At 35.7% G+C, this 26392-nt stretch overlaps 1 protein-coding gene across 1 annotated transcript in view; it reads left to right on the plus strand.

Moving 5' to 3' along the window:
• The window catches only part of LOC141898949 (neural/ectodermal development factor IMP-L2-like), a 43255-nt gene extending 37092 nt beyond the window's left edge, over positions 1-6163 (plus strand). Inside the window, exons 3-5 of the mRNA XM_074785103.1 lie at positions 4078-4235; positions 5717-5836; positions 5999-6163. Of these exons, the coding sequence (XP_074641204.1) occupies positions 4078-4235; positions 5717-5836; positions 5999-6163 (443 nt within the window). The remainder of the gene's footprint in view (positions 1-4077; positions 4236-5716; positions 5837-5998) is intronic.
• The last annotated feature ends 20229 nt before the right edge of the window (positions 6164-26392 follow it).

Below are 26392 nucleotides of genomic sequence, written 5' to 3' on the forward strand. Positions count from 1 at the left end.
AGTAAGTATTAATTTTTCTGTAAAAACATGATCTTAAATAACTATCATCTACGGCTAAATGTTCTGGGCAATTTGGTAAGTTTCTTGTTTAAAACTTTATGTTATCAGGATATTCTAAATGAACTACAAAGAAATAACCAATTGTGCTTCATCTTCTAAACTCATAATTGCGCTTTCCCAATTAGTTTTATCATCATTTTCAATTTCTGTTAATATAAAATTTGTGTACGGTTGAGGTTGCATCATTACCCAACCATATAAATTATCGGCGTCAATATATACTAATTTATATTAATCATTTGCTTTAAAATGTCTCCCATATCACCACTAATTCCACCTCTAATTGATTTTTCAAATAATAAAACCATGTCTGGTTCTTTTAATAAATCTAATTCTACATTTGTATATTTTAACCCACATTGCCAGGTTAAACCAGGACTTGAATAACAATAACAGGGATCAACATTAAAATGATTCAAATTAACTTCTCTATAATTTTCAAATATGTCAGCCAATATCATAACATCTGATTTTAAGTATAAATCTACTAATTCACCATGATTTTTTATCTTAAGGTGATTCCAAATATCTAATGTTCTATTAAAAACTTCATCTTTCACATACTCCTTTTAATTGATCATACAATTGTTCTTTTAATAATTCTGTTACATTAAAATCATCATGTGTTTTATAAAATGAATAAGGAATTGCGCCTTTATATCTCAATAATTTAAAATCTTGTTCATTTGGATAATAATGTCGAGTTATTATAAAATCATAATCAACTAAACTTTTTGCTATATTATCTAATGAACTTGCTAGAAATCTATAAGGATCTAAAAATCTAATGCAACCAAATTGAAATGAAAAACAATTTTTAGATGTCTTGGCTAATAGTTTAAAATCATATTTTCTTACATTTGCTTCATTCATAGCATTATATTCTTCTATTTCTTGATTAATTGCGCCCAATTTTCCTGATAATTGTTTTATAAATAGATGGGTATCATAGCCTGATAAATTATGAAATAATATTGCTACGAAATTAACTTTCTTAGCTTGTAAATTGCATTCTTCATGAGCAGCTCCACGATATTTTGAATTTAAATGATCATGATCTCTAACTTTTTTATCAAATGAATAAAAACGTTTTTCACAGTAACAACAATGAGTTGCATAATTAAAATCAATTTCATCTTCTTTTGTCATAACTATTCTTTTATTTTTGTTTAATAATTGTGCAAAATCACTTTCTAATTCAATTATTTTGTTACAAAAATCATTAACTAAATCTTCACCTCTAAAAGAAATATATTGACTTTCATATAATTCAGGATAATTTGATTTCATATAAATTCCATAAGCAGCAGCTCTTTGATGAACTTTAAAAATTGTATTTATAATTGGTGGGTCTTGAATTATATCTTCATTTAGTTCATTTCCTTTATCTATTGATTTTAAAAATTGCTTTTTGTTATATATTTCTTTTCTGTCTTGATCAGTTAATTCTTTATTCAACGATTCAAAATGCCCATGAATTACTAATGGAAAAATATTTTTAAATTTATGATTAGTAAATTTCAACTTACAATCTTTTTTTGTTGGCATTATTAATTTACAAAAATCTTTAATATCACATAATTCTTTATGTTTTAGTAACGCATTCTCAGTCATAAATTTAGGTAAACATTTTCTACATAGATAAATTTTACGATGATGATCACTTTCTGTTCTAAAGAATAAATCAATTTGTTTTAACCACATATAATGTTCATTTTCATCTTTTTTGTAATATAACAAATCTATAACATTTTCATCATCATAATATTCTGTTAAATATAAAGCTTCTAATGTATAATCTTTAATATTTTCACCTTTTGTCTCTGGTAATGGCATTAATTCGAATACATTAATTTTTAAATTATTAACTTTTTCTATTTTAGGTATCATTTTTATAGTTACAGGATATTGATCAATTTTATATAATGTTTCATATTTCCGGTAATTTGTTATTCTAAATCTATGCGTAATATCTTCTGTTGGATGTAAGCAACTAATAATTGACCATAAAACATTTATTGTCTTCATTTTGAACATTTATTACTGCTTTTGTTGTAAATGGTAATTTGATATAACTTGTTACTTTAATATCCTTTTCTGTTGTAAAGTTTGAATCATTTTTAAACATTGTTTTGCTTTTTGATGCTTTATTCCTTTTTGTATTATAAATATTCAAATCTAAAAATATAATTTCATTCAATGTTAAACCAGAACCCTCAAAATATCTGTCCTCAATTTGACGTTTAAATTCATTAAATATTTTTTCTGATTTCTCCCTTTATTTGTGTTTTTGAAATTATTTCTTCAGAGTGTGTTTGAATATTATAATCCATTTTTTCTTCTGATTTGATAAAACTTACTTTTCCAGAAATACTAATTTTTGGATATTCAACATCTGTTACCAAATCTAGTATTCTTTCCATGATTTCAATAAATTTACTATAATCTTCTATTGTTGCTCCTTAAAAGAATCTAAATATAATAGCTGCGGGTCCAATTTTACTGCGTAATGTTTCTAAAATTTCAATTGTATCTTTTATTTCTAGTGAATCGATATAATTTCTAACATTTTCCTTGTAAGGTTAATTTGAAATAGATTCAGTTTTTGAAGCTTCAGTTTTTTTAATTGTTGAGGTTTATCATCAAAATAATCTGTTCCTAAAACATTATTACTTAAATTTTGTTTGTGTTTTTATGATTCGAGATGTCTTTTATAATTCCTCTTTGCTATAAATTCATTACAAACTTCACATTTTATTTCATCCACATTCATATTTTCTAATTTTTCTTTTCTTTCATTGGAATTTTCTGGAGTTTCAAAATCTATAACATCTTTTGTATGATTTGCAGTTTTTTCATGTCGTGCTTTATGAGATTTATCAATGTATTTTTGACAATATGTACAACAATATTTATTTTCCTTAACATCAATTTTTTCTGAATGTTGTTCACTCTCTCCCATTTATTAGGGAAAAAAATTACTTGTGGTGATGAGTGAGAAAAAAAAATACTTGTGTTGATAAGTAAGAAAAAAAATTACTTGTGGTGATGAGTGGTGTGTCGCCCTCTCGCCCTCTGGTCTGAAACCCACATTTCCCAATTACTTCCCTCAACTGAAGGTTCAGGTTTTAGCCCTTACCACATGTTATGTGGTCATGAAATGCGTCTACCAATAGACACGGCTTTGATTCCACGCATTCGTTAGCTACTGATCATAAGGCATACTTATCGCATATATTAAGGCAGCTTGTCATATCACTAAATATCGCTAACGAGAATATTAAAAGAGCTCAAAATAAGTATAAAACTCAGTTCGATAAAAAGGCATCAAAACCTCAGTTTCAGATTACTGATCGCGTTTGGCTAAAAGTCATGAAAGTTAAGAAAGGAAAATCGCCAAAACTATGTAAAAAATGCGTAGGTCCCTATTTCATTCAGTCAATAGCTAGCAAAGGGGCTTATCAATTACGAAGAATCTCTGATAACGTTTTACTCCCATCGCATGTCAATGGGAATCGTCTGAAGCCATACAAAGATCCCTAATGTGAAAAATTCAAATTTGCCTAAATCTTAACTACATTACTACTATATTTCAAACGGTCCAACCACGACGACGTTATATCAAATCCCTACCAAGTAAACAGTGTTGAATATCAGATACGTATATACATTCATGGTCAAATGAAGAAACCAAGCAATAAATATTCACGACTGGTCAAAGATAATCAACTTTTTTAGCAAATGATAAAGACATTCAATCTTTCTGGTTTTCGCAATTCCCCCAGAGTAAGATGAGCGTGCGTGATTCGAGTGCGTATCGTTATAACCGTTTAAGCGTCCTTAATGCAAGTTATGAAGGCAAAGGACATAGGCAGACATCTCGAGATATACTACACGTAAATGCCTGTATGTACATGCATGTACGTTGGCTTTATTTCACCAAAACACGATAAAAACCTTGAATTGGTTCGAATTCAAACATATTTCGACTGCTATAGGCCGACATTCACATTTTAGGGTCACCAGCTAGAATATATACGTGGACAAGTGATCAAGTTGAACGAGAAAGTGCAGTGGTCCAACTGCATTGCCGAGCATCTGGCTATCCTGCACCTCATTTTGTATGGTTGGACCCACAACGAAAATTAATTGGCACCGGCCAATCTAATTACCAGGTCAGTATTGAATTGGATGCAGCCAATTCGTGAATTCGCTTGACTGAATGATGTTCATCGGGATCCGAAACTCCATAATAGGCCAATATAATTACATCATGGAGAATGAACGTTCATAATGAACTAAGTGGTTCAGTTTCAAATAGCCGACCAATTACACGTGTCGACAATTCCGACTATTTACAATTTAGAAGGGAATATTAATTGTCAAGCAAAGACACGGCTCCTCCATCCCATCCACTTAGTATCTAAAACGGGTAATATACGGGGAATCACATCCCTTCATCCTAGCCAATTTTTATGGAAAATCCACATACACACGCGTCCCTTGAACCAAGCCACTTGATATCAGTATAATCCACACACACGCACGCACGCACGACCCCTTGATTCAGGCCACTTCATATCAGGCTAACCCACGCACGCGGCCCCTCGATACAGGCCACTTTATACATTGAAGAGTAATCCCCCATACAGCCAGCCCGACGATCCCGACACTTTTATACCAGGGTAATTTACGCACACGCGGCCCTACGATCCCATCAACTTTATATCGGAGTAATTCACGTGCACCTCCAACTTTAAGTCGTTGGAATTGTCGAAAAGTTAAGTTGGCAATATTAAATCGTCGGAATTATTGGCAAGTTGAGTCGGCAATTTTAAATCGTCGAAATTGTCGACAATTATAATAGGTCGGGAATTTTAAGTCGTCGGAATTGTCGACAAGAACAAAGGTTGGCAATTTCAAATCGCCAGAATTGTCGACATTAAAACAGGTCCCTACTCATGGATGTATACGTGCTATGTACTCAACCTGCGCAGATTTACTTTTATACCTGTTCAGGCGTTGAGCCGGGACTTCTTTGAAATTGCTACTCCACCAGCATGAACATATTTCCTATCATATTCCCTGGTACCAGTGCAATCGCCGGGGAATGGATGTAATTCGTATATTGTGGAATTAGATTTGGACTGCGCATTTCAGACATTTGAACTACATATAACTCAGTTTTAAGTGACAGCTTATTACCCGGGCTGTCTATTTCAATGGCTTTGCACCAAAATCAAATGCTCTCAGCGGATTTTCGTAATGTGAAATTTGATACTGGAACCATTGGACAGAGTACCAAACATAAATCTAGATGAATAATTAGCCAGAATGTTCTAGCGGGTTAAAAGCCCTGAAAAGAGAATCACTGAACAGTTTTGTTTGCTGTCAAAGTCGAAATAATTAAGTCTTACTATTTGCCATTCTACAAGGAGAGATAAACTCATACTGGAAAAATCGGTTACGTCTCGTTTAAATCACTTTAGTCCCATACGGATAAAACATAGTATTTTAAGCGTTTGGTTACTGTTCTTAAACAATGCAAAAACTAAGTTTTTTACGGGAACAAACTATGATTAACATATATTTTACAAAATGGATTGGCCGAGTGAGTGTGAACCTCAAATCATTGTGGCTATCACATTTTTTTTAGTTACTGCCAAATGGTGACCTTTTGATCCGGGCAATTTCCTGGGAAGAGAATATGGGTGTGTACACATGTATTGCTGGCAATGAGATTGGAGAGGATTCGGTGAATACATTTCTCTATCCGGTGAGTGTGATTGTAACGATATCCACTAAAATAATTCGAAAATGATATGATACGAAAGTAGACGAAATTTTCAACATCTGCACTTATTGACAAGTGATCAGCCAATTGCAATATGACAAATTGATGACGATGCATTCGAACGAGTTTCAAAGTATTTTGTAGTATTCTCAACCAGAATCATCACAAATCTATGCTCTCTTCGTCCCTATAACGAAATATTTACAGCGTTTGTTTTTGACGGTTCGACAGTTTGATGGTTTGACTATCGACGGTTCGGCAGTTCGACGATTCGATGATATATATGAAGATGCCGGCATATCTATATAGCAGAAGATCCCGCCAGAACACAGGATAGGATCTCGGCATATCTTTACAGGGGAGATCCCGGCACAACTATACAGAGGAAGATCCCAGCACAACTATACAAGGGAAGATCCGGGAAAAACTATGCAGGGGAAGATCCCGGCACAACACAGGAGATATATAGGGGATGGATTCCTTATATACTGTCGAATCGTCGAACCGTCAAACTGTCGAATTGTAAAGCTATAACGAACTTATTTGCGCTCCTTATTTACTATCGAACCGTCGAACTGTCGAATCGTCGAGCTCATTACCTATAGAACTGTAAAACTATGTAAAAACTATGAAGAACTCGTGCGTAGTAATAAATTCATGTGCATCGCCCAAGGAACTAATTATCCCCTATACCTCAGTTGAGCCCAGTTTTCAATCGCGCAGATAGAAACTCAGCCCTGTGCAGATTATCTCCGAGTACTGATATTGTCGAAATTGGAGTCAGGAAGAAATATCATTAATCCATCGGCAATGGCCATGCTTCCCGCGTTGACAAATTCATTATTCAATGCAACGTACCCCTGGGTTGAGTAAAACCTCTCTGGTTTTGCAGATTGAAACGGATATATAAAGGTCCAATGGCCCTGTGGCTCACCATTAAATCATTTAGTGCATATATTGTCAAAAATATTATTCTAAATATAAATTAATTTGGATTGAAGATGTGAGGCTGACAATATATGCGCCTGCGGATGTGTTAGAGTTCTGTGTATATTGCCGAGTCACTGTGCTATATATAGACTCGCTCATATAGACTTGCTCAGGTGATTACTAACACCCACAGCCATATACTGTAACCTATATTCGCACACACCCGGCTGACTGCTGACGCGCATATATACAAATGTACTAGCGACGCAGTATTAGATTGACTGCAATTTCACAAGTCAGAATACCTCCATCCACAAAATGTCAAAAATATACAACATATACGGACTTTCTTTTCTAGAAATAGAAAAAATACCGGCTATGATTTTTTTCTTAAATGACTTGGAAGACCCACTAGGAACCCTGTCATTGGTATCGTCATACTTGCTAGTTGAGAATTGCAACTGAATTGAATAGCGTACTCGCTTATGTTCGTGTCAACGAACAAATTATAAGCAAACGTATGATACCTTATCGAATAAAATGTTCGCCATTTTGTCTTGGTTTTCACATTAGGCTTTCCCAATGGGCTTTCCCAATTACATCAGAGGCGCCGAAATTCCCGGAATTTCCCGTATATCCCACAAACAGCTAATCACATTCATTGTAACTCAGGTTACAAGGTCAACTCAAATAAATAGAGGGAATTTAGGGGGTTTATAAAGTGAGGGCCTGTAGGTCGAAAAGTACATTGAGATCAGTCGAACTAAACACGGCGACACTTCCAGGAAGGATTGAACATTTATATATTTCAATTGCAAGCATGAAAATTGTCATATATAAAAACGTGCCATTACTTAGTGCTAAAAAGCAGGGTTTTGCGTGTTTTTCAAGAATAAGTCCCCTAAAAATAACTCGATTACTATGAAATTTTTGTGGGCCCGAGAACTCATTTAGCCAAACTATGAAACTAAAAATCAACACAATCAATTCAACAGCCAATGTTTGTGCCTTGTTGACACACCGGTACTCTATTCATTTTCAATGAAAACTGCTTCATCAGACCGTTTGCATAGGCAAACCTACGGTTCGCCAAAAATTAGCTAAAGCTTGATTTGGTTACCAGTATGGGGGGCATGATTAAATACCGTGACATAACCTAACATAACCTTACAAGAAGAAAATAATTCATTCCATTAGATCACTAGGAAAAAGCCAAATATGATTTGTTCTATAATCCAATCGTGCCAACGGATGGCCATCAGATGATATCAGAAGAGAATATAATCAGCTGATTAAGCAAGTTTGATGATCAAATTGATTTCCAAGTCAATGCATGGAAATTGCTTAAATGAATCAAATAGACGCCACACGACGACCATCTTGATTGGCATCTGAAAATCCTTCACTCGCCTAATGGAAGTGGTTGTTGACTGCGAGGCAGGTAGGCAGGCAGGCAGGCAGCGTGAAAATAGCGAAAATGATTGTCTCAGTTTCGAATAAATGAATCGATATGGCTTGATTTTCTAGTTTTTGGGGAGCTACTTATTTCTAAATAAAGTTTTGTTCTAATGTGCTACTTGCATTACTGGTATTCGTTTGGAATTGGTAAAGAAAAACATCCCTCCCGCGTCCGTTCTATAAGTCTCGGGTTGAGCTTTTTATTTCACCTTTTTATTTAAAAAAGCAATATAAATAAAATCCGCCAGCCCTCGTCACTTTCCAGAAAAAAATCTGATGAGAAACTAGGGTGTTTCTTTGAGTGGAGTTCCAGGTACCAAAGAATCCAAGCCAATAATAATACTGCTGTCTGCATCTATGTTTCTTCCGTTTATTTTGCAATTAACTGCAAACAATATATAAAAACACAACATTGTTAGTGTTGAATTACACACGGATATAAAAATTTACGATATTTCGATTAACCTACCAACTGTATGTCCTATTTAATATGCAGTACTGATACAAATATATGTTCTAAGTACTTCCTGAAAGTTTCCACGTAGACAAAGAAAAGACATACTTCCGTGCTAAAACATGCTATTGTTAACTATCGACACGAACCGCCGTTTAGTATGCAATGCAACTACCACAACAAAACATCGTTCATGGCTGCAAACTTAACATCCTCCCCCCTTTATTAGGACTCCGATAACAGGAAACTAAAAAGAATACTTTTCGACTCTCAACCTTTAACTAAAGAACCTACCTGTCATACGATATGCACTGTATGCGATACCTGACCAACTGAAACCCCATATCTCACCCAAATTCTGATACGAATAACCTAACTTGCTTAAAACCGATTACATAATGTTATTACTACGTTTTACCTATAACAAAAAGTATGGGCCTTGAAGCATTGGTAGATTATACTGTGGTAAGGAATTAAGGGGTTAATGCTTTAATACTACTTTAATGCTACTTTTAATAGATCAATTAATACTGAATATGATACTAGCAATCTAGTTTACTTGTCTTCAGCTTCTACTCGAACACACAACTTGTCTACCAGGCGCCGAAAAGTGCCACTCTTGGTTCTGACATATTCGAACTAGACCTTCTAAATCAGATTCAACGGAATCTACACTTCCTAATACCCAATAATTTCTAATCTTGTTGTCAACGATCAAAACAACATCATCCACTGTCACGTTGCGTCGCTTACGATACCATTTAGTACGCTCTTGTAATATTGGCAAGTATTCAGTTGACCACCGTCTCCAAAAAAAAATCTGTGAGGTACTGGACTTGACGCCATCGCCTTCTAGAATACACATCCTTGGGATCAAAGGTACCTATAGGAAATTCACTTTGTGAATTAGCAGCCAACAGATGATTTGGAGTAATCGGTAATGGATCTGACGGGTCTTCGGACACCTCTGTTAACGATCGACTATTCACGATGCGCTTCGCCTCGCAAAACAAAGTTAACAGATCCTCATCGGACAAGTTGTTGTCTTGTCTTTGGAGCGAGTCAAGTACTTTTCGGACCGACCGGATCATGAGTTTTCAAACGCCTCCGAAGTAGGACCCGCTTGGTGGATTAAAATCCCATGATACACTGCGCTTGCTAAGAACAACTTCATTGCATCACTGTTCAAGGGTTAAACGCCACGCTTTAATTTGCCCCAACAAGGTTCGAACCGTTATCAGGCCTAATGTGCTCAACACCACCTCTACGCACCATAAATCGTCTTACCGCTTAAACACAGGAATCAGTATCGAGCGAGTGAGCTACTTCTAAATAAACAGCTCGACTGGCGAGGCATGTAAACAACACTCCGTATCTTTTGTATATAACAGGGCCTCGCTTGATCTCGAATGGGCCAAAATAATCCATTCCTGTGTGAAAAAAAGCATGGCTTCTCCGGGGTAAGACGTTCAGCAGGCAGACTGGCCATCTTCTGACTCGATGCCTTTCCATAATACTTTCGACAATCGACGCACTTGGAGCTGACCGTTCGTGACACCAGACCTGCATGTAGCACCCAATATTTTTTTCTTACTTCCACAACCATAATTTTCGCCCCCACGTGTCCGACACACGTGCCTTTAAAAGCAGATACAATGTTTTGGGAACAATAACTTGATGTTTTGCAGAATCTGGCAACCAAGACATGTTCAATCACCCGCGTCTCGAATAATGGGATCCAGGCGAACCAATGGACTGGTTTTCTTGACCTGCTGACCGTTGTTGATCGATGAAGTTTCTTCTTTGAAGCCCTGACCTTGGAAATACTAACTATTTCTGCCGCATCGAACTGTTCCTTAGTCACTTGCTTAGATTTTGCCACGTCAAAATTTTGCGAACTGGAAGACCGTTTCAAACCGACACGTATCAAAGCAACTGCCTGCTTTAAACTGATCAGCAAACTATATCGATTTACGATATTTCATAATAGGGTCATGATTTTCCGTACTTCCGTTCACGTTAATATAATTGCTGGTTTAACCTCTAGGTCTGCAGAAGGCAGTTCTCGGTTTACTTTGACTGAGGGCCAGGTAGCTTCATTATAAGCCAAAATTGGTTGGCCGGTGAACCATCGAGAATTTTCCAAACATTCTGTAACGTTAGTAATAGGGAATATGTTGCTCTAGATCAAAGATGGAAAGGTCGAGTGAGTAAAAAATGAAAAATAAATTCTCGCACACTCGAATTTATTTTTCATTTTCTACCCACTCAACCTCTCAACCTTTAATCTAGAACAACATATTACCTATTACTCTTAAAATATTCATATTTTAAAAGTGTGAGTAAAGTGTTAGCATAATAATCTAGAAAAATAAGATCAAATATAGATTTCGAATAATAAAATATCAATTTTCAATATAAAAAGTGTGAGTAAAGTGCAAACATAAAAAAATGCGAGAAAAAGTAATGATTAATTAACGAGTTGTTAGAATTGAAATCAATTTTTAAACATAAAAAGTGTGAGCAGAGTGTGATTGAAATAATTCATATTTTAACATTGAATATTTATATTTGAATGAGTTTTAATATAAGTTTTGTTATTAAAATGAAGAAGGAAGAAGAAGAACCCAACTTCAATATCGAAATCAATGAAGCCAATAAATTATTTTCACAGTTTAACATTAGAAATTATATTTCAGCAACAAATTTAGTGTCCGCAAGGTATTATAAAATTGATAACATTACTATGATTAATCAAATATCATCAAATGAAACATATTTAATTACTGAACTAATTGATACGTTTGATAATGGTGTAAAAAATCCTAAAATGTTCAATACAGTTTTAAATTTTAAAGGAACTTTAGATGAAAACATAATAAATATTCTTAAAACTCCTTTCAATGAAAGAAAAAGTGATATAATACTTTCAAAAATAATAATGATTTGATTAACTTAAGAATTGAAAAAAGACAATTATATTATTTCAATTTTGATAATAAACAAATTATCTATAATGAAAATTCATCAAATATTGGAATTCAATGTGAATTAGATAATGAAAAATCATTCAAAGATACAGGAACTCAATGTAACTTAAATGATGAATTTAGAAAATTCAATCCTAATGAAAAAGTGTATTGTTATTGCGGAGGTAAATATTTGAAATCACATAAATCAAAGCATTATCAGACAATTAAACATATCAATTATGAAAATAATAATAAATATATATTGAAATAAGATTAAGCTGTATGTTTCAAATATATAGTAGTTAAAGCATGGAGAAATTAGTTAATGAATAACTGTTAGGTAGTAAGTTTAATTGTTATTTGATTTGAAACATATAAAAGTTTAATATTTCTAAGATATTAAATATTTATCAATTTGATAATTTTTTTCTTAAATAAATGTATGATTTCAACATACCAACTGGAAGTAGTGATTTGAAGCATTATTTCATTTTTTACTCACTCGACCATTCGACCTTTGATCTAGACTAACATATTCCCTATTACTAACGTTCTGAAGACCACGTGAAGCATCGCCGGCTGGGTTTAATTCCGTCGGGACATGGCGCCATATTTCTGGACTGCTGCCACTTCTAATGAAGTTGACTCTGTTCGCCACAATTGTCTGGTACCTGGCGCTCGTGTTTGAAATGTAATGTAACGCATTCTGACTGTCGGTCAAGTATACAATCTTGTCAATGGGCAAAGTCATGTTTTCGACAATCATTTTGTTTTGTTGGACAGCTAACTTGGCAGCGGTAAGCTCCAAACGTAGAACTGTAATCTTTTTCCAGGGACACATTCTAGGCTTGGACACCACTATACGACTTGTAGCTTGCCCATATTTGTTGACCGAAGATATGTTACGACACCATATTGCCTCTCGCTAGCGTCAGCAAAGTGATGTAATTCGTATTTCCACGAGCCACCGGCGATTTCGGGCTTGATACATCTTGGCAATTCTAACTTCTCCAAAATCTTAATGCCACGTTTCCATTGATCCCATTTTCTTTTTTTGCACGTCATTAATTTCATTATCCCAGCCAAGTCGAGATCGACTTAACTCCTGCAGTAAGAGTTTAGCAGACAATAAGCCTAATGGGTCGTATATTGATTCGACGAATGCCAAGATTCCACGACGAGTGTACGCGCTTTCCTTGAGTGAAACTAGAAACTCGAGGTATCACGTTGTACGTTCCACTGTATTCCAAAAGCATTTTCTGTAGGTAATTCATGCTCCAATGTAACATCGGTTATTGATTCTGGGCGGGAATCCTTAGGCAAATTCTTAATGACCACTATGCTATTACTAATCACATCGTGCAGACGAAATCCACCCTCCTTGCACAGTTCAATTACTCCGCGACACAAAGCTGCCGCTCCCAGATCATCGTCATCAGTAGATCAGCAGACTGTACTTAATTGGGGATGCGTTTCTTGCTGTCTTGAGTAGTGTCACCGTTTGGAAACCACCAAAAACGCAAGGAGTCTCTCTGTTCCGGTACGCGGTACGCTGCAGTGGTAATACATGGCTTCAATATCAGCCGTGAATGCTAACCTTTCCTTGAACCGTAACAACACGCCAAACAAGTCATTAGTGAGGTTGGGAGTAGGTAGCAATGTATCGTTCAGGCTTACTCCAGAGCAACGCGCCGAACAATCGAAGACCACTCGAATTTCGTTCTTCCGAGGATGGTAAACACCGTGGTGAGGGATACACCAACAAGTTGACACCATGAACTCAAATTCGAGGACTCGTTTTGCATAACCCTTTTCAAGCAGCTTGTTCATGAATGTAGTGTAGTCGTCGGCATACTTACAATCACCGTCCATTTTTCTTCTTACAGATGACAAACGTTTCAGAGCAGCTGATTTATTTGGTGGCAACATTGTTTCCTCTGATTTGAATGGCATACACAGCAGCTCATATTTTCCATCAACTTTCTTAACATTAGAGGTCAAATCTCTTAGGAACAACTTGTCCTCTACCGACAACTGTTGCTTGTCATCAGTAAGTCATTCCGGGATATCGATATCTACAGTCTTCTGAACCAGTTCAACTAAAAGCTGCACGTTGTTGACCACATGCCGGGTTCGTGCAGAGACGTTGGCAGAGCCAGCGTGAGCGAGATTCTATAAAAGCCAACCCAACCTTGTTTTCACGGCATGCGGGTTTCCATCTGGACCCGTTCTAATATCAACGAGTAAGTACGCGTCGGGCACATTATTTCCCAGCAGGAGCATTATGTCAGCATTCACTTCATTCAGTTCGACATCTACGAGTTGAGGCCATTTCTCGATGTCACTTTTTACAGGAAAACGGTCCTTTCCAACAGGGATACTTTCTATTGAATACGTTGTAGGTAGCCGCATCGGCGTGCCACCCTTTAAGAATCTGTAATCCTTATACGACGTCACCAAATTATAGCCTTGAGGAGATGACGTAGTTCCAATGTCTAGTGTGCGCTGTCGCCCATTGCATCCCAACACATGGATCAATCGACTAGATCAAAGGGTCATGCTGCTACCGAGTTTCTAAAGATGCGTACACGATTAGTTCCTCGCCACTGTTGACGTGTGAAACCATCACCGGGATGACAGCAGTGGTACAAGTAGAACCAGCAACCTCGTGATCGGTGGTAGTTGAAGTCGGAATAAGGCTGAAAGCGTCCGATGATCTGTTGGGTTGGTTCTCTCTGTCGGTGCTCAATGTGTTTAAGTTGTCAACTTTTGATTGTTTGATGGGCTTAAATACGTGAAATACACTCTTAGAACAAAGGGTTCTACCGTAGAACCTTTAGGGGTTCTTGGGCTTGCCTCCCAGGGAGAACCCCTGAAGGTTCTTCAAAGAACCTTTTTTGTAGGGTTCCTTGAAGAACCCCTGGTAAAGGTTCTTTGAAGAACCATTTCGTATAAAGGGTTCTTGTTAGAACCCTTTCAATATTGTCAAATGGTTCTTGACAGGGTTCTTGGGAGAACCATTTAAAGGTAATTTATTTTAGGGTTCCTCAATCATTTTTTGACTGCTCAAGCTGTTCATGATTTGTCCATCCTCTGTTATGTTTGACTGCTCCCTTAATCCTCATGTGGATAAAAAAACTGATGATAAGAATCGCGTAAAATTAACATCATATAAACCTTTTTTATTATAAAATCTCATGAATTGAAATATTAATGATAAATATATTTACAATAAATGATACAAAAATAGTTTCACTAATTGGTTACATGTACAATAAGATTGAAAGATGGAGAATTTTTTTCATTGCGCTAATCGCTTGGTATCTTAAATCGGTTGGGATTTTTTCCACACTAAGTCTAAAACAAAATGTTTTGAGAATATCTAAGTTTTTTAAAAGTTAGTTGTATAACATGTAAGATGATATGCTAAACGTATAATAGGCCGACTTATGGCAGGCCACTCCGCTTATTAAGAATCTGTCCACTTTCAATTAACTATAAGCCATCTTCTTACATATGTTTGTTTCAACGCGCTGCCACCCTCGCAACCTTTCAACCGCAGCGTCCGGATTGTAGTCGTATATTTCCTGAAATATAAATAATATTGAGAACAATTAATGGTGTAATAAAATCGATTATGTTTTGCAATAATGCACACTGCAAGTAAATCTAAACACTTTCTTGTATTACATGCATAAGTTCCAAATACATTTATCAGTAGAAAAGACAAACGGTTAAAGTTAACAGTGGGATTAGATTCAGAAAAATACAAACCTTTTTAATGGTTTTCAGGTCTTTCGCATCCTCTCTCAAAATCCCTGGTAATACGTGAAGCTCTGCTGTTCTCATCATATCTGAAAACCAGTGAATATGTAGATTGAAAATGATTATCTTCTATCAAAATACAGTCACACAATAAAGGCTCATTGAGTCAAAATTTACTAACCTGTTTCTGCAATTTCGCTGCTTCGAAGGAAGGAAGCGACACGATTGCCATGTGTACAGACTTCGTACATTTCTATAATTCTTTCCGCCATAGTTCCGAGATTTCAAAAACATATTTTGCACCGCGGTCTCACAATATGGTCAACTTCCATGGAACAATTTCTATAATACAAAAGTAATGGGAAAGTTTTAAATAATAATTATGGCTGATCTGATTCCGAGTCACTCCGGCTTTATGGCCTATATTTCATATATTTCAAATATCACAAATGTTATATACATTCATTGAATACAACTTACCAGAATTAATTCACATTTCCAAGCTCCAGATATTCATCTTACAAAACAACGAAAAGAACGAGTCGATATACTATATGCACTATGCACTGAGCAAAGTTTGTATGAGTCGTGGTGGCAGATAATTATACAACAGTTAGTTGCATGAACAAAGGAATAATTGCCTGATCATGTACACATGGCCTATAGGCACGAAACTACAATAGCATGATACTTATTAGGCCTAAAGCATTACGTTACTTTGAATTTCCACTATACTCTATGTTTTTATTCAACAAAAAATGTACAAAGACTTCGACTGAATGTTTTGATAGAAATTGAGCCGAAAATACACACAATTCTCATTTTTGAGTTGCATTAGAACTTTGAATTAACTAGTTCTTTTTAAACTGCACAGTCCATTCAGAAATCAGAAACGCCTAGAGTTTAGAAGAGTTTAATTGTTTTTTTAAAGCATTAAAAAGCATTGTTCTTTTCTCTGCCGTCTCTCCATAAAACCTAGTCGATGTCTCAGACTAGCAAATCAAGTTATTCAGTCTCTACATATTATTATCAGTCGATGTCGCAGACTAGCAAATCAAGTTATTCAATCTCTACATATTATTATCACACGTTAAAGGCATTCACCACTGATTTTAAACATACGACTTTTTAAATCTTAAAGAACGAATTAAAAAAAAGGTTCATTAATTTTAAAAATGCATCCTTGTCGCACACGGTCACCATTTTTTAAATATTGTGATGATACATAGTAAATTGTTTTCAAAGTTAACCCAATTCTAATTTCCAGTCAAAATGTTTTGTATATAACCTACACCACATAGAAAATCAGTTATATTCATCAGCTATACTAATTATTCCCTGTTGCAGGTCTACTTAATTCTTAATTGACAATTGTGACCACATTAGGGTTCTTATAAGAACCCTTATGTCTCGAAGAACCCCAATCTACATTTCATATTGTTGAAGCACCTCAAAGCCTCACCAAGAACCCCAAGGTTCTTCGAAGAACCCCCGAAGAACCATTTGTTCTAAGAGTGTACGGTTACGTGCAATCTGTCACAGTCTTTTATTGTACACTTCAATCGACTACCACACTTAGCTGCTACATGTCCGGAAACGCCGCCTCCAAAACACAACCCGTTCAATTGAAACTATTTCATTCTGTCGTCTAAGGATTTCTTCAAGAATTTGAAACACTGGTCGATCCAATGATTATTATTAAATTCAATTTAATCTAATATCTTAATTTCGTACCGAAGAGTACAACGCTCATTGAGCTGGAGAAAGACACGATATTTACAGCATGTACAGTACATGAGGCATTAGAAAAGTAATATTATTCAGCATTCCTATCACCATATAGTAATACCAGTATGTGATCTATTCAAGACATATATACTTAACATGTGCAAAAGTAATCTAAAAATGTAGATACTTCACTATAAGTGAAATTGGTAATCAGTTAATTCAGAAGTTCCATTATAGTTGTTGATGTATGGTTTGTCAGTATGGTTATATGATTGAAAGATTATAGGGAATTTGCTTTTTAAATCATATTTGTCAAAGCGATAATTATTTGAGATGAAATTGATGGATCAAGACGAGGCTGAATTAATGTCTTTAAGAGCTAGTAGGGAACAGAACGAAACAAGTAAATTGGGGCTATTTATTGATTTGTGAATGTATTCAAGAAATCTATTATGGAGTTGGATGTCTATGTATGAATCATCATTGAATAATCAATAAGTAGGCTACAATAGAAAGATGTACAAAATGTCTTGAATAGTCTAAACTTAACATTAATATCCAAGATGTAGCTGCAAAGCAGCGATAACGGGTTTTCCGCAAATCCATTCAGGGTGACGGGAAAGGTAGAAAATGTAAATACCGATACATAGAATAAAATGCATTGACAGATTCGAACATAATATGCAACGTCAAATGTGATTCAGCTTTGAAACTTACGCGGACGCACAATCAACAAATATGAATTTATTCGACCGGGCATTCATTTTGGCATTAAAACTTTATGATACTGAACACGCTTTAACAATGGGTCTGTTCTAAAGAACTCATCTTAAGAATCCGCTGAGTCGATTAGTTGAGTAAATTTACAGATAATAACGTATTATGATTTGGAATAGATTTAAGGAGTTAATCTTTGTATTGAATATTTGAATAAATACATATATTGTAGTAGATTCAATCAATAAATTATGATTTGATTTTAAACTATGCCTGCAACATGTCAGTAAATATCTAACCTATTCGACTAGTTACGTGCGTTTCCAAATAAACGGGACAATCACTCTTAATTGTTAGAAAAGTAATCTTCATTTCGTTATAGATATTCATTACCTTTTTGAAAATTCTACAATAATATTTGTTCTGTCCTAATTTCAATTACTGTATGAACCAATGATATGCTATGTAAATATGATGTAATAAAATAAGTTTAAATTTGAATTAAATTTGAATATGAGAATTAAGCATAACTTGTGTTCTTTCCACTTGTCTTACTTTTCTTTCGATAACAGTTCCAGAGTTTCAATTACAATCAAATCCAAATTGGCTAAAAGGTACATCGGACTAAATGAAATGAACTGTACAGCGTTCATAGCCTCAAGACCAATCAAAATTCAAGGCCGTTCGTGGAGCACATTCAAGGCTTTTTACACCCATGAAAAGCATTTTTACGGCAATATTTCTTCGCTTCATCCATTCAAAAACAATCAAAATAGCTTCAACAGGGTTGATTGTGACACTGATGACCCGAATTCTCTGATATTTACCGACACAGCCAACTACAGCAACTTTAAAAAAATTTGATAATTTCAATTTTGAGCCCGTGACCGAATGACTACACTTATGACTTTTTAATTAGTTGAAGTACAGATTTTTCACGTAGAATCTTGGAAATGTAACGGAAAAAATGAGTGTGAAAACTATATTGGGTTGAATTCAAATGATGGGAGCAAACTTACTTTTTGCAAATAAAATTAAGATGGAAATACCACGAAAAAAATCTCTTGTAATTAAACCTGATGAAAACACAACCTTTATCAGCCAGATGTTTTTGTTGGGATTTCAGAGGGGATCCATGGTCCAAGTCAATTGACATCATCTCCGTGAAAAGCGCTATACATGCATCAATCACACACAACTGAATGATGATTCATCATGAATATATATAGTAGTGGGTTTTCCCCAATGACTCAAATAGACACCTACTGTACAACATAGGTCTCCAAGGATGAAAAAGAAACCAATACGATGTATATACCATGCATTAGACATCGTAACGCTGTTATCCAAATTTCCACCATTACAAAAAAACAATCATAAATCTACAGATTTGCAACATTTTCGAAATTAAAGGCCCTAAAATCAATTTTCAAGACCAAAGTGCTGAATTCAAGGCTTTTCAAGGCCTTGAATTTCCTTTTGACAATTCAAGCCTATTCACGGATTTCAAGGCCCGCTACGACCCAAGGCCCGTTAGTCACTGCAAACCTATTCCAGTGTTATGTCGATCGTGTTGAATCACTTTGCTTGAGTTGAAAGAATCAGATCTTCTATCATATGATGCAACATCGGCCGAAGAGAGTTGTTGGTGTTAACTGCCCTTAACCATTTGATTTCCTGTGTTTGACATTGGAATCCGCATAAACCCATTTGAACTGCAAAATATTCATAAAACATGAAAAACTATATTGTAAACAATACATGTATACAGTTTTCAAACATTCAACGATTTTGGATATTTGAATGAACGTTAGGCTTTAATAGAACGATAACCACACTATTTACAGATAAAAAGAATTTAAAAACAAGAATTTATTTATTCAATCTAAAATATATGTAAGACACGACGTTTCGATCTCACCCTAGAGATCATCGTCAAGTGTGAGATAAAGACTAAAAACAGGGGTATATACAGAGGAGAACAGGTTAATTGAGTAAATTGGTGAGTGAGTAAATAATTAGTGTTTGGCAAGGCATGAAGTAATATACTTAGAAAGAAGTAAATTGTGCGGAGAAAAGCCATTATTCAAATTGGTACTAATATCTGAGTGACGAGTAATTAGGGCAGACTCAACTATGTGGCGTTTAGTGTAATTGCTGGAAGTATAAATAATTTCGGCTTCATCAAAATTAAAACGATGACCAATGTCTGTAAATAGTGGGTTTTTATCTTGTGAGGCTTTAATTTCAATATTCTAAAGCAGGAAATAAATAAGCCCAATCAATAGGCCGTAGCTATTCCCATTGTTATAATGCGTATAGCTGTACCGTACAGTTATCAGTCAAGGACTAGAAATCGGTATAGGCCTTTATGCTGTGGTATACAAGCCGTGACCACACGAAGCATTTGGAACTAGGCTTGAATATATGTCAGCCGGTCAGACAAGGCCTTAGCAAAATTTAATCGCAGGGCTCAATCAATTAGCATTTCTGCGTGTGAATACTTCATCGTATTGTTTGAACAAAATCGAGTGAATAGTGCAATAGACTGAATTAGACTTTAGGCTAGTCCTGACCAAATCCTATCCGATGAGAGGGAAAAAATGTGTGTTTGTAGTACGTAGGCATGGTAGGCTTATCGTACTCGCTTAATACTTAAAACGCTGGAGTTACCCGTACGTGACTGCACGATAATTTCCACAGGTTAGCTGTATGCGAGTACGTTGACGCTCTGACTAGCAACATTGGGATTCGAAACCAAATGAAAAAAAAATTCAACAGTAGTCCAGTGATTTACCAACTGAGCCACAGAACGCAACTGCAAGGTTGATGAAAGTTAATTTACATATAGCCTCACCTAACCTAAACCCTATTCTTCCACGCATGTGCATAAGTAGATTATAGGAACTTACGTAGGGTTAACCTACGGAGATCACCGTACAGTCACGTACGGGTAACAACTTCGTACTTAACATGGTATTGGCTACTATAATAGGCCCAAGATCAATAACAACAAGATAGACATATAAATACCGGTGCGGTAGGCTCACTTGGTTTCCACACTTCATAACCGAACCAACTGACCAACCGTTATAATTATTTTTGTCCCAGTAAGCACCAACCGGCACAGGCCTAACACATTTTGTCAACTGTGTTTTCCGGTAGGCTATGGATAATCATCTGATTCTTTTCTGTCGTTTCTTTTCTCTCTGAAGCTGAATTGTATGAATGTAGTCGAACGTTACTCTAGACCCGCGACTCAGCGACCTTGGCTTACAAATTTGATCAAATCAAAAATTATTTATTGACACCTTTGGTTACATGAACAGATCGGCGATATACTTAAATAAAATAGCCGCTATAACAAGAAAACGACGATATAAAAGAGGTAACAACAAACAAATGCCCGTAAACCTGTAGGACTCGCGTACGCCGGACTCGTGAAATCTTGGACTCGGACCTGATATTCTCGGTGCATTCCTCTTTTGGACGAATAATCGGTTCAGGTTCAATTCGATTCACAGCAACCTAGTAACTAATGTTAAGTTTCAAATCGGATAGACAGTACATTTTACAATGTACGCATTTCTTTCACGTCAAGCTGTCAGTTGCCGAATCTCAATGAAGGTGGATTTTATTTGACGAAAATAGGCGGAAAATGAATTATAATAATAATAATAATAATAATAATAATAATAACAGTAATAACAGTAATAACAGTAATAACAGTAATAACAGTAATAACAGTAATAACAGTAATAACAGTAATAACAGTATTAACAGTATTAACAGTATTAACAGTATTAACAGTATTAACAGTATTAACAGTATTAACAGTATTAACAGTATTAACAGTATTAACAGTATTAACAGTATTAACAGTATTAACAGTAGCCGTAGCCGTAGCCGTTGCAGTAGTATTAATAGTATTAATAGTATTAATAGTATTAATAGTATTAATAGTAGCCGTAGCAGTAGCAGTAGCAGTAGCAAACAAACAAACAAACAAACAAATAATAATAATAATAATAATTGTGCTACTACGTGCATGTGCTACTACGCGCAAAGTACTAATGTGCCAGGTTTTGGGGGAAATAACAGTAACAGTTTAAGCGCATATTCGGTTATTATTAGTTCCGAAAAAAGTCGAATAGATAAGAAAACCGAATTTGGCCCAAAGCACAAATTTGGCCTATAGGGTAAACTATGCAGGAGGGAAGGCCTTATAGTGTTACTATTAGTACAGGAGTGACAAGTCAGTCTGACAAGTCAAGCGATCAGATGGGGACTACAATTCACATATGAAATTGACGTCCAATAACCATTATAGAAATATAATCACGAACGGTACCATCACTCCCCATTACTGACTGTCACTGGTCTCTGGCTAGCAATCATTCTTTATCGGTGCAGTGGGTAGGTATTTTCATCTGACTTTGTTCTTCTATGACATTACCATCGCCGCTGCGTCACGATGTGATGTACATGTACAAGGGACCTCCAAATTGTAATGTATGTGATGTATAAACTGACTTTAGACCGTTTAATATCGACGATAACAAGGTATCACCGACGCTGACATTTTCTGACGCTAACTAGTATGACCCGGACCAATTCAATTCAATTAAGAAAACATGTACCGGTAAAATAAATAAATAAACCGCTATCCACGAACAAAACTATACTATTATAGAATGTTTAAAAGGAACTGCTTTTTATAACAGTATGAATAAACTTACTTCACAAACAAGGAAGTACATTTTTAACTTGTGAATGGTCGAACCCCAGTTATTCATAGTAACCTGTGATTTGGATATTCTCGGAGCATTCCTTCTTTATTTATTTATGAAATGACGTCACAAACTTTCAGATTCGTGGCAGTATACGCGCCATGATTGAAGATTGCTATTTCCACCGGTGTAATCTTTAAGTAACTTCAAGTTTAAAATAGGAAGCACAGTACATCCATAGAAACTACGCGCAGAAAGAGACTGTTATATTAATATCAGAGTTTAACATTTCGTTTCATAGTTGTTAGTAGTAAAATCTAATAGAAGATCATTTTTACGTGACGAAACTCAGTGGAAAATATGTAAATAATAATCAGCAGGAATCCAATAGGGTTTCTGCCGAGGCAGCAGAAACCCTAATAATAGTAATAATCTACATAATTGCAAAAGGGTTTTCGACGAAAGACAGAAAACCCTAATAATTGAATAGTGCATAAGTTGAGTTCAAACTGGCATTAAATTGGAAATGACACAATCAACTAATTTGTTGCGAGAGCGACGATGGTTGTTATCCATAACATAACCGTAGTGTCTCCCGTAAATACTAGCTCTTACGATGTCGCCGTCACAATGGAATTTTTTGGAGATATCGTCAGAGCCAAACAACAAATATAAACTTTTTATCACAGTTGAAAAGAATATCATACTCTCTTCCGAATTCCTTACAGATCCTATACATTTGTCCTAAACCATAAATACCCGGAGTTATTATACTTAAATCATCCGCAAATGACGGTGACCCAACAAATTTATGATCAGTACAATTAGATTTGTCACAGAACAGAAGCTCAGTAGATATTCTGACTCTTTCTAAGTTATTATCTAATTGCTTTTCAGGTTTTCACTTCGATGAAAATGGTCAATAAAACCTTTTTTTATTGATTTAACCTTCAAAATTATAATCTATATCATACTTGGTGTCACAGGCTATCAAACTTTCATCTTTTATGAGCTCCTTCAATAAAACCGGATGAACCGATTAATTTATAGAAAGATTTGTATTTAAGTCATCGCCAATGACAATGATATCGAAGGCATATTTTATGCATATTTCTTGAGATTTCATTTTAAATCGATTTATATTCCGAAATATTCTCTACGTCAGGTGGTGGACAGTCACATGGCATATATAGACATGATATAAGCATATTCATATTGTTAAATTCAACAGCTATACAACACAGGCGTTTAGACTCCGTTTCAATGATTTTAGTTGTTTTTTAAGGAGTTTTTCCTTAAGATACCACAACCTCCATATGGCCTACCCTGAGATAAAACTTGGGATGGCATGCCAGATATCAGATTAGAGGTAACATTCTTCATTTTAAAGAATTCGTAAAGGAGCTAAATTGCTCTCAGTGTTCTTGAATCAGTACAATGTCACTTTTTTCAAGTAATTCATCGATAAAATTACATCTGCCCGGGCCTAAACCATCCAAGTTATATGAATTAATAACTAAAGCCATTGTAAGCGTTAGGAGGTTAAATACGCTAATCATCATTGTAGTTTCTCGGTTTTCGGTATGGTCTAATTTTCACGCCAAGTGGCCATAAAGATTCATCAAATAATTCGGAAAACTGTGATTTAGGCACCTTTAAATGATTTAAACTTTGCCTCATCATGCGAGACACACTCTAATAACTTCAGCTTTAATCCATGGTCACGCAAATAGGTTTGTAAGGCACAAGACGAAGATATTTTATTCACTCTATATATGAAGTCATTATTTGGTTCAGGAGCTCCGACGAACCCAGTCGTTCCATTGACATTTAGTCCTGTCACGATTTTTCTTTCCTTCCTGTCTCGTTTTTTTCTTTCTTGGTATTGGAATTGGTATCCCGAGTTTAATAAAGAGTTGGAACTATAATGTCAAAAAGTATCATTCGGTATGTCTAGAACTCGGGTGTCCAATAGATTACCTCCGCGCCCTCATGCGCCACGTCCTCTACATCTTAGTGTTGATGTGCCATTATCCCGAGGAACAGGGAGATAATCGCTACCGGGAGGTAGCTTACTATTATCGGTTCCCGCGCTTATGCGAATTTTCGGAACATCGTTAACATACCCGTAGTTACGCTAGCATAAGATCGGATTATCATTCGAAGATAAATGTAGTTTAGTGTTGATTTCAGATAAATCTTTCTGCATTTTTGCTATTGTTCTTTTCAATGCCGCTATTGAGGAAAGCCAATGGAGTATTTCTAACCGTGATTGATAAATCATCTAGCTCCTCCGCTTTATGTTTCGGAAGGAGACCTATTTCTCGAGCATCGACCACAATTTTAGGAATGTTACCCGCACTTTCTAGTTCCTTAAGTGCGGTTATAATATCTTGGCATTGTGCTATTTCTTGATTACGTTTATTCGAATATTGGCGCCTATAATAATCAAGTATGACTCTAGAATCTGCGTGATGCCATAGCTTATGTTTAGTTTCTTTAATGAATTGAAGTGAAAAATGTTCAGTTACGGTCTTAATTATGTTAACAGGTGTTCCACATTCTAATCCATAAAGTATATATGATAAGACGTTATCCATTATAACTTCGTCGATCGCCAGGAAAGAATCCTGAGATTTTGCGCCATCGTCAAATTCGGTGGAATTACTGCCGGTATTATTTTCCGTATTCATAACTTCAGAATTAATAGACCCGTTTTGTAGAAATCGACTTCTTTCACATTCGTCACATGAGAGCAAATCACCCGGGCATCATTCTCCACCGTTTGCTTTGAACCGAATAGGCACTTAAGTGTTCACCGGACCAGCACACGAAGGCATGCTGGCTAATCCTGCTTACTACTCAGAAATCTCCGTCAGTCCGAGTGCATTCTATATACATGCATTATAATGGCGACGTCATGAGCGTGCAATTCAATACAAGAATCAGTCCAGAATCCATATCGTACTAATATTCCAAATACACAAAACCGACAAGGTCTGACGTCTGCTTGGAAGGTAGGCGCTGCAGGTGCGCTTCTCATTGATTGCGGCCTAACCTTCTTCAGAAATGTGTCCCTGTCAGTGCCGGTTGCAGCATAGATTTATCCTGACCAAGCTGCTCGTCCATAAACAGGGTCTAAGGATTCCCTGGTTTCCTTCTTTCACGAAGTTCATCAACATTTCACATGTGATGTTTGTGCCAGCATCTCTGTTTGCCGAAACTAAGCTGCGCCAATTTGAAAAAATGAAATGGCAATTTGGTCACTAAGCGTTTCATATTCTCAGAAAATCCAGGAAATAAAGGTACGCACTGCGTTAACGTTAACGTCTAGAAGACATAGTTGTACTCGGGTAGAAAGAGGGGGGATCGTCCAATGCCTCGGTGTTGCCTTAAAACGTGGCAAATTCAGAGCCTTGTTGACATATAACATAACAAACATAACTTAGTGTCTTTTAACTATAGCGCCTTTCCACAATACGTGTTCAAAGCGCTATCTCCTTGGTGGTGGAGTGATCTTTAAACAGCCAGAACTTTAACATGGTTTTGAAACTGTCAACGGACTGTAAAAATGGCGTGTTTTGGTTCGCGGTACACATACACGACACGATGCCGACACGCTCGTAATAGCTGTCTCGTTCCTCGAGAGCTTAAAAAATAATTGATGATTTTAAACCAATATTAAAAAATCTGGATTTAATATAACTGAAAAAGGTGCTACACTTTTAGCACCAAATTTGATAGAATTAAATGGTGATTGTTATTGGCATTGGAACGATAACTA

Source organism: Tubulanus polymorphus, chromosome 2, assembly GCF_964204645.1.
Source record: "Tubulanus polymorphus chromosome 2, tnTubPoly1.2, whole genome shotgun sequence".
Taxonomy (NCBI): domain Eukaryota; kingdom Metazoa; phylum Nemertea; class Palaeonemertea; order Tubulaniformes; family Tubulanidae; genus Tubulanus; species Tubulanus polymorphus.